This window comes from Electrona antarctica (genome assembly GCF_951216825.1).
Source record: "Electrona antarctica genome assembly, chromosome: 8".
NCBI classification, from domain to species: domain Eukaryota; kingdom Metazoa; phylum Chordata; class Actinopteri; order Myctophiformes; family Myctophidae; genus Electrona; species Electrona antarctica.
Window position 1 is genome coordinate 583,366 of NC_136789.1, and position 10,512 is coordinate 593,877.

Genomic DNA, 10,512 nt, shown 5'->3' on the forward strand with positions numbered 1-10,512 from the left:
CATACTGCATACTTTGAACGCGTATGAAGCCATGAGCTGAGGCAGAGGCTGCGGCACACAAACTGATCATAGATGTTCATAAACGAGAGGCGAGAGCTTGCTGCAGCTGGCGATATGACACATTTTCTTTTTTGGCATTACAATGGTCTTAAAAGTCCTTCAATTGTGTGTGTGTGTGTGTGTGTGTGTGTGTGTGTGTGTGTGTGTGTGTGTGTGTGTGTGTGTGTGTGTGTGTGTGTGTGTGTGTGTGTGTGTGTGTCCAATCATGTTGAGAACCACTGAGATAGAGCAACACGCTACGACTTACAGAGATTGGACAAAAATGAACTTGTATGTTCGTTGTACTACACAACAAACTGCAAATTAAATAAGGTTGAAAATTGCCAATATAAGTACACATGCAAGTAGAATACTCTGTACTACCGTACATAAATACTTTCTGGGGGCTTGATATGATACACCAATGCGTTATCAGCAGCAACCACACACACACACACACACCATATATATATAGTTGTTCTTCTATCAAAAATAATTGCGCTAATGTTGAGCATTAATTTCCTTCCAACGACATTTTAAAGACAAAATCCTAGATTTTTTGGTGCTCACGAGAGAGAGAGAGAGAGAGAGAGAAAGATAGAGAGAGAGAGAGAGAGAGAGAGAGACACACACACAGAGAGAGAGAGAGAGAGAGATAGGGAGGGAGGGAGGGATGGATGGATGGATGCAAACTGCTACAGGTCACAAGATTTGACATTATTATGCATTCAATAGCAATATGTATTGACAAGGAAGGATATTATGTTGTGTGTGTGTGTGTGTGTGTGTGTGTGTGTGTGCGTGCGTGCGTGCGTGCGTGCGTGCGTGCGTGCGTGCGTGCGTGCGTGTGTGTGAGTGTGTAGTGTGTGTATGTGTATGTACATGTATTGTACGTGCATGTCTCAGCTTCCTGTGTGAGACAGGTAGAGAAGTAAACCGGCAACCCAGATGCAGGATTTCTTGAGAAAGATACTGACAGCGGAACAGGGAACCAGGTTATCTAGAGAGAGAGAGAGTAAATAAAACATATCTTTACTTCCTCTGTCACTCCTTCTAAATGCGCACTCACTCACATGCAATGTAATTATATGAGGAAATCTCAGGGGTGCGTGTGTGTGTGTGTGTGTGTGTGTGTGTGTGTGTGTGTGTGTGTGTGTGTGTGTGTGTGTGTGTGTGTGTGTGTGTGTGTGTGTGTGTGTGTGTGTGTTTGTCCCCAAAAATAATATCACTGTATCCTAAATTATGTAGTCAATAATAATATTGAATGAACAAATGATAATGAGGGAAAAATAAGTGGTTTCGTCAAGCAACAGTCATACAAAGTATAAATACACTCTTTCCATGCTCTCTCTCCCATAGACAACGTTCAATCAATATGCAGTATATTCTGTAAAGTATACCTCTCTCCACATAGGCTGAGGCGACCTGCTTGGTTATTTTACACATGAAGGTGGTGTTGTGCGGCAGCTTCTCTGTGAAACCCTCGAGGGTCATCCGGTAACCGTGAGGTTCCAGCTCTTCCACGTAGCTCTGATCTTTGAACCGTGGCTCGGCAGATGAGCCTGACACATTGGTGTTTATGAGGTTCTCTTTGGAGCCATTGGACCAGGAGAACTCATAGCTGTTGATCTGGCTGAGTTTGGGCGTGATGCGACAATCCACCCTCAGGTCCTCATCTTCCTCGATGCACACCGTAATCAACTCGAACTCAGCTTCAGGGTCACTGTCACACCACACTGGGACCAGCAGCACTGAGGTGTGGCATGGTGAGACAAGAGAGGAACCACAGAAGATAAGGTATAGCAAAGAAAGATGAAGTCAGTTATTGATAATATACCATTATGAAATAAGGTGAGATGATGTTCTGCATTTAGAAAGCACTTACAGTAGGCCTACATGAAATCTTTTCTCACCTCCCAGTACTCCGTACACAAACAGAGACCGATACATCATGGAGCTGCGTGCATCCAACAGCCGGGGTTTAGACAGAGAGAAAGAAAAACAGAGGCAGTGGGAGACATGAAACCATGCATAGGCTCTTATGTTGATTAAATGGAAACAAGCTCCTAGGGCCTTTTGTGTCTTCGTCTTACACAAACATAAAATTCCCATTGACAATGAATGGAGAATTTACGTCATATGTGGACGAGCAAATCAGCTATTTCTTTTTTATTAAGGTATATTTTTGGGCTTTTTCTGCCTTTATTGGATAGTGTACACTACAGTATGGTGACAGGAAATGGGGAGAGAGATGGGGGGGTGACACGCGGCAAAGGTCGTCTCTATCTGGAGTTGAACCCGCAACATGCCGTCAGGCTGGCCTAGCAGCCTAGGGGCTCCATTTTCGTCACCCCTTATACCTAAACTTCTTTGCCTTTTTTACTATTTTGAAAAACATTTTTGAATAGTTCAACTAGCCAATCTACATTGACACGTTGTGAGCTTGTAGACTGGCCATTTTAACTATTCAAAAATGTTTTGCAAAATAGTAAAAAAAAAGGCAAAGAAGTTTAGGCATCACGAAATGGATCACGAAAATGGAGCCCTATGTGCCCGGACCGCTACACTAGCCACCTGGGTCACAAATTGGCTATTTCTGTCGTACACAAACATTAAATTCCCATTGACAATGAATGGAGAATTTACGTCATGTGGACGAGCAAATCGGCTATTTATGTCCTACGCAAAGATTAAATTCCCATTGACAATGAATGCTCATATGTGAGCAAATAGACATGTTACATCATGATGATGTATGATGATAAGAGCGCCCCTCACTTCACACAGGTGTGATGTTTTTTAAGTAGGCCTACAGTATTACAGTATGTTCGTCGTTCCCTGTTCCAACAACTCGGGGTTAATACCACCGCCTGACGCTTCTGAGAGCCTTCTCTGAAACCGACCTCTGCTATACCCCCTGTAAACCCACGACTGTGCAGTGTGAACCCAAGAACAGCTCAAACACCATGGTTATGTTTGCTGACGGTGGGCCCTATCACAAACACAAATGATGCCGAGAGGGCCTATCCGGAGGAGGTGGCAGGTCTTAGAGGCAATGGTGCCAGGAAAACAGCCTCTTGAATGATGATCGTAGACTTCTGTACTTTCATGACCCTTCTGATCAACGGAAACCCAGTGGAAAGGATGGACAGCTTCCATTACCTCCAGGTGCACAACACCCTGAGGTACATCATGCACACAGAGGTTGTGGCAAAAGAAAGCAAGGCGGCGCCTGTACCGCATCAGACACCTGAAGAAATTCAAGGTGTCACAGAAGATGCTACTCTGCCACCACAACCCAGGGCATCTTGTCAGGGAGTTATCACTATGGTATGGACATAACTCTTCCCAGGACCTACGACTGCTGTGGAAGGTCGTGACTCGTGAGGTTGGCTGACTGCGCCACACAACTCAGGACATACGTATAAGAGCAGGTGCTTGAGCAGGGGCAAAAGATTATTATGAAGGACAAACATCATGCTAGTAACAGACTGTGATGATGCGAAATGGGAAGCACTTGAGATGCCTCACAGCCCAGGTGCAAGGCTTGAAGTGTTTCTTCACTGTGGCTGTCAGAATCCTAAATTAGGACATGGTTAAAAAACAAAAACATAAAGACTAAAATTAACAGAATACAACAGACAAATGACTCTTCTTTCAGGTATAATGCATGCCCTCTTTTGCACATTTGGTTTGACATTGCTGCTAAAGATAGAAAGATACAGGATATGCTTGGTGTCCTTCACTGTGGCAGCACGTTTTGACACTGCTGCTAAAGTGTATGGGCACATTGTACCTGCACATTTATGACACTGCTACTAAAAGATAAGATATTACAGACCTATAACCCACCCTGAGTTTTATTTCTATCACATCCAGTATTTGTATCCTTATTTGCCTCATTAGAAAATAATCTTAAAGGCATGCAATTGAATTTATCATTTCTGTCTCCCAATATGACCTAAATACATTATCAATCACATAACATAATCTATATCCTGGACATCACCTTCTATCCTCTAATTCACTTTGCCTCCTTTGTTTGAATGCTTGTTTTTAGTATTCCATTGTAAAGCATTTTGTCTTGTGATCATGATTTTAAGAGGATACGTTTCACTTACAGTACTACTTTAGTCTTGCGTAGACAGACTATTCCACAATCTCTGAATGCTATGTAGACGGAAGCATTTGAAAATTGTGGGAGGAAATTGGCTTAATTGCTTTTCTGATATTTGTTTACTGGAGCGTTCTACTGCCAAGATGAATGGCGCCAGAGCGGACACTGTGGACAACTGGTCCAAAGCTCTTGACGCAGTTCAATTAATTATTTAATTGATATGACGTTGTGACCAACGGTTTGCTTTTGGCTCCCTTGTCTGTATCTGTAGCCTGTGTACTGTATATGTCTTATTTGTCTTGTCTCGTCCTTGTCTGTGTTTGTTTGTGTTTGTCTTGTACTGGTCTGTAGTGTCTGTATGTTTTGTTATGTTGTTTTCCCCTTTTTTCCCCTATTATATTTTGCTGACTCATGAGTTTTTCAAGTTACAGTATATTTATGAATATCAATTTTGTTTTTGTCTTTAACGGTTCTTTTTTTCTCCATCCCCCCCTTTTTATTGTCTTTGTTTCATTGTTTTAGCTGTCCCTGTGTAAGGCCACCTATGTGCATTGGTGATTTACATGTTTGTTTTGTTAGAAAATATAAAATAAATAAAAATGTGATTAAAAAAAAAACATACTTAGACACTTCTCTCTGTCTGGTTAGATGCCCAACAGATGACCAACAGATGTGTTGTGTGCCTTTTGCCTGCATTGTTTAAGCTCCCCTGTTTGCATTTGCACCATTGTTTTCCAATTTTCCGCAATAGTATTGCCAGGCAATATTAACACATAAGAACGTTCTATTGCATTTCATGCAGTGGTTGTTTCTAGAATATTCCATACACATACTGACAGTATATGTTTTGGGGTTTTTACCGTTGGAGACGGAAACCCCTTTTGGGCTACTTTTAGCTATGTTTTTTTAAGTTTTTCAGAAAACCTCGTCAGGATTTAGAAAGCATTTTTTAATCGGCCTCTCTGATTTAAGAATCAAGAAAGACCCAATAGAATAGCGTATAGTGGCAAAAAGCAATACATTCCAAATTAATAGAATAGTACATCATGAGAGGCCTGCAATGTACAAAGTAACTGAGGCCTGTTGTTAACAGGCCTGAGTCCAGCTGTGTTAGACTTTGGGTATCAATATCAGGCAATAGAAGTTGAACAACAAGGGGTCTGTTTGCCAATATGAAACTAACAGGGGGTATTTTGGATTTCATGATTATCTGATGACATATTAGTTGTCCTACAAAAGAGTATAAAAGGCTAGATTTTGGGATGTGCGGCACACTCCTACGAGATTGGGTGGATACTCAGATTGCTGCTTAACTTATTCATATTTCTAAGCTGATCAACGGGACTGCTCTGAGTCATTCTACATCTGGTGAGGATACCCCTGAGTATTCTGGCTCACTGCCAACAACAAGTGCGACATCAGGATAAGCACAGGACAAGAGATGGGGTATACAGTACGTAGCCCATGTGGTAAATAATATGCTTGCAGTAAAATCCATACAGTATATACATACAGTATACATATAACACAGAGCCTACATAAAATTGGATATACAGTACATGCACAACATTTATATGCCTTTTCTGTTTCTCACTCAAGGACTGCATGTTTACTGCTTATATTGTCATTCTGAGGACATGGTCAGGTCCCACAGAATGACACAGCCCAGGACAGGTCATGTCCTGGGCTGTGTATTTCAGCACACACAAAAATCCTAGACATGTCCCCTTAATAGTCGGTGCCTTGCTGTTTTGTTCATAGAAATCACATTCATAATATATTATTTTATACCGTATATTCAATTGATCCAAAACCTGTGCTCTCGAATAGTTATCTGAAGAGCCTTACCTCTGTGCAGAGCAGGTAGGATGCTGTATAGCAACTGCTATATCGCGTGGTGGTGGTATTTATAGCAGCTTGTCCGGGATGGTGTGAGAGTGTGTATGCATCAGACAGAATGACTGTGGAAGAAAGAGCTCACTGTGTGATAGAGCACTGCAGAGCATCCCACTTCTAATGGAATGATGGGAGAGAGAGAGAAAGAGGGAGAGAGCAGAGAGGGAGAAAGAGACCAAGAGAGAGAGAGCGGGAGGGAGGGAGAGAGGTAGGAAGAAACCAAGAGACAGGCTCAGAGAGAGAGAGAGAGAGAGAGAGAGAGAGAGACGGAGGCAGGGAGAGAGGTAGGAAGAAACCAAGAGACAGGCTCAGAGAGAAAGAGAGAGAGAGAGAGAGAGAGAGAGAGAGAGAGCAGGATGGTGGAGGGAGAAGGGGGTACCAGCTTGTGCTCACAGTGCTGATTCGTCACTCCTCTGCAGGGTGTAGAGGACATAGCACATATTCGGCTGGTTGGAGGTCTGAGCGTGCAGAAATATAAAACAGTCAGACCTCATCAGACAGAATGACGAGGCTGCATCAGTGACTGCACAGTGCACATTGTGAATTTGTGACCTTGCCTGATTACTTCTCTGAAAAATATGGTTTCATGAACACGTGGGAGACAGCTGATATATATCTTTGCCATGAATGTGAATGAATGCCCTTTTGAATATTCCATGCAACACCACCTCTAGTCATTATGTCCAATGACTCAATTTCTCCGGAAAAGTAACTTCATAAAGCACAAGGAGTTACTACTAGTAAGTCTCAGGCCCGGATGTAACCTTTCCCAATGGGGGGGGGGGGGAATGGTATGGGGGCTGCTTTGCGGCACGGGCGGAACAAAATTGGGAGGTTAAATCCCCCAAAACCCCCGAAATGCATAGAAAACTATGTATTTTACCACAGTTATAACACACAATCATCTATCATCCATCTATTTTATTTATTTATTTATTTATCTTTAGTTGTGAGCCACACGATTTGTATCTTGTACAGGGCTTATATTAAGCAAGTAAGCATCAATAATAACATCAGTTGTCTGCTTTTCTGTGAAAGCCCTAACAAATGCTTCCTTTTAAGTTAACATATTTGGATTTTACCAGAAAGATAACGCCATAAATCACTCACAGTGATTTCAACAGTCACTTGGCATAGGCTAGCAGCACACAGCAATGACAGCATGCATGCATTGTCAGGGAGCGTGTGAAATACACAACACAAACGTAGCACATTTTTGTTTTATTTGTGTTTCTTGTTGAACCTTGTTGTGTCTTGAAATGAGCAGGGAATTTGTATTTTACGGCCTATCCCATTTTTCGCTTCACAAATCTGCCTATGACAGGTGGGTGACATGGCGTCTTTCTTTAAATGCTACGAGAGAAATAACAAACTGACTGTCTCCGGTTCTTCACTGTTTGTTCAGGTTGGTGCAGATCAGTTTTCAAAATATAATACATTTACTGAGCTACACCACTGGATGTTTTGAACAACAATGATGCTGGGCTGAACTAGGCTCCAGAATTCCCAAAACAAACTGGTCAGGCTCCTACTTGGCCTCACCCCCCGAACCCACCTCACCCCTGCCCACTTTGACAGGCTGGAATGGCTTAGGGTCGACGACAGAGTACAGCATCTTGCAATGGGTCTGGTCCACAAGATTCGATACACCACCAAGATACCCATGTACCTGTCTAGATACTTCCTTAATGTTAACGAAGTCCACACCCATAACACCAGAGGAAGTGCAACGAATCATGTACAACCCAGATTCGGCACAAACAAGGGACTAAATTATTTTCGCTCCTATGCCACCAAAATGTGGAACGCCCTACCAACAGTCATTAAGACATGCGAATCCCTTGACTCCTTCAAAACCGCTCTCAAAGGGCACCTACGGACGGCTGCAATTCGAAACTGGCCTCCGTAAAATCTGAATCCCCCCCACTGCCCACCCCTTTTCCCCTGACTGTATATGTTTCTTTTCCCTTTTTACCTCCCTTATGATGAATTCCTGTTCTGTTCTTTGACTATATATAGAAATGTCTATTTGTATGTCTCTAAATGTTTTGATGAATTGAACAAGGTGGACCCTCTTGTAAAGTGTAATGCTTAATTGGGTTGTCCACTCACAGTTAACAGTCTTTGTATTGAGTTTGTGCTTGAAATGTACTGTAATTCTGCAAACTGTTAATAAATATTTCATCAATCAATCAATCAAATGCTTAAAGGATAACACAGAAGCCCTGTGGGCTTGTATGTACAGTATGCTTCTTGTTGTAGGCCGTAGGGGGTGAAAACATCAGCCGAATGCGTAGTCTGCTCTGCTGCCAGTAGCCTACATAGCCTATCAACTACACACTCCTGCTCCTGCAGTGCCTCCATGTGGCCACACGTGGTAACTGGCTAGTGGCTGGCTCCCTTGAAGTCCCAAGCAGCAGTGGGCCCCGGAGTCACCACGTTCACCCACTGTCCCAGACTCCCAGTCCCAGCTATGGGCAAATAGCATGGGCACAAGGGGCTCAGCCATGAATGGGAACACATAGGGAGTGCTGCTCTAGTACCTGGCTCCATGTTGCATTTACTATAGGCCTATGGGAACCTCCAATGCAGACATGCAATGATGCAACATGCTTCAATGATATTGGGAGTTTATTCTGAGAGTGACTGACTTGAGAGATGAGTAATGACAGTCGAGCCAGATCTTCAGTGGGGTTTTCTTAATACGTGATTCAATTATTCCATGTTCGTGAAATTGCCCCAGTCTGTTTTGTTTGTATAATATTTTCCTGTCATCCATATGGCATGACTATTATTTTTAGAATCGTGTGGTGTCAAATATTGTGGTAATTGTCCACTGTTGTTGACCCCTCCTCAGCCTTGAGCAAATGAGATCAGTCTGTCATGGCCATGCATTGTAACCACCGCCTCACTGTCTTTGCAGTTTGCACACACAGACTCACTTATTGGCCTTTGGGCATCAGCAAGACACAGGCCTCATCTCCGGTTCCCACTGAGCTGATATGTTGTAATGCTGGCCTATGTTGGATATCAAGTTGTTTCATGGATCGGTACTATAGAGAGTATGCGCATGCTTAAAGTGAATGGCACATCGAGTGGCAAATCGAGTGGCAAAGCAACAGGCAAAGTGAGTTTAACATCGTTTAATGTTGTTTAATGCAATCAGATATGACTTTTCTGTGTGGATGTATGGGCTGTCAAGGCCAGAAAGTATTTTTTTGCCACTCAGTAGGCGTTCCTGCATAACTTCCTGGTTTGATGATGATGTCACGCGCATACCCCCTATAGAATCTATAGCCTTTCAAAACACATGGACTATCTATAGTATAGATAGTCCATGTGTTTTGAAAGGCTTGAATATTGAGGCGACTGAAATCACCAGAGAATTACACCTGCTTGTGGTTGCAGGTGTAAGGTATGGTGGCTCCCCCATATCTTGCAAGTATGATTGAACCCTACAAACCCTCCCGCGCACTCAGATCAGCCAATGCAGGGAAGCTGGAAGTACCCTCACTAAAAACACGGGGACAACGCTCCACACGTCCCAAACTCTTCTCCAGTCTGGCTCCAAAACTGTGGAATGCACTTCCCATTGCAGTCCCCATAGCACTTACCCTACCCCCTTAGATAGCACCTTTTGTAGACTTAGATAGCATTTGATACAGACTTGTAGCATGTTATGTAGACAGCACTAGAATTGCATTGTATATAGTCATACTGTAGCACTTCATAGTACATATGTATAGCATAGTATAGTATATATATGTATAGTTAGTTTCATGATATAGATATTCCACTGTTACGTTCTTAGCTTACGCATGTTTCATGATAACTACTTTTTATGTATGTAATGTATTGCCATGCTTTTTGTTCTTGCTTAATGTAAATCGCTCTGGATTAAGAGCGTCTGCTAAATGCCTAAATTGTAAATTGTTGCTTTTGAAGGATAGTGTCAACTGAGCTACAGATGGACGACCAGCTGTGTTCTCAGAGGGCGGCTGGTATTTCAGATCAACTACCATGTAGGCCTAGGGGATAATGTGCTTGTCAGCTTAATTGGGTTCTTTATACACCCATGCTTTAATCTACATCTCATCTACAATTTCACCCTTTTGTCCTGAAGATCTGACCTTTCGGTGTAGGTATCCCATGGTCAAGTGCGTAGACAATGTTCCCATGCATGACCTAATAAGTAATAGTAGGAGTACCATAATAAGGGGGGTAGAAAGTTTATCCCTATGGAAATTTAGACAAAGGGCAGCATGCATGAGTTGGGGATGAAAGTGTTAAAGGCCTAATGCACATTTATGAATGATTTTTCCAACTAAATTGGAAAGTTTTCCCAACTAAATTATATCGCCAATTTGTTTGTGGCTTTCATCAGCCAAATTAATCAAATTCATGTCAAATTCATGTCAAATTCATGTCAAATTCATGTCAAATTCATGTCAAATTCATGT

At 42.5% G+C, this 10,512-nt stretch overlaps 1 protein-coding gene across 1 annotated transcript; it reads right to left on the reverse strand.

The window, feature by feature from the left end:
- Window positions 1-895: 895 nt before the first annotated feature.
- Window positions 896-6,136, reverse strand: LOC306927510 (uncharacterized protein). Its single transcript, XM_079507271.1, has 4 exons — window positions 6,005-6,136; window positions 1,953-1,996; window positions 1,440-1,790; window positions 896-1,039 (listed from the first exon to the last, which is right to left on the reverse strand). The coding sequence occupies exons 2-4, from the start codon at window positions 1,990-1,992 to the stop codon at window positions 942-944; spliced, it is 489 nt and encodes a 162-aa protein (XP_079363397.1). The 5' UTR covers window positions 1,993-1,996; window positions 6,005-6,136; the 3' UTR covers window positions 896-941.
- Between the last annotated feature and the right edge of the window lie 4,376 nt (window positions 6,137-10,512).

Excerpts from the sequence above, each read along its gene's own strand:
- LOC306927510 (XM_079507271.1), bottom strand. The coding sequence starts at position 1,992 with ATGATGTATCGGTCTCTGTTTGTGTACGGAGTACTGGGAG. Across the intron at positions 1,791-1,952 it reads TGTGTACGGAGTACTGGGAG|TGCTGCTGGTCCCAGTGTGG; the intron begins GTGAGAAAAGAT and ends GCCACACCTCAG. Across the intron at positions 1,040-1,439 it reads CTCAGCCTATGTGGAGAGAG|ATAACCTGGTTCCCTGTTCC; the intron begins GTATACTTTACA and ends CTCTCTCTCTAG.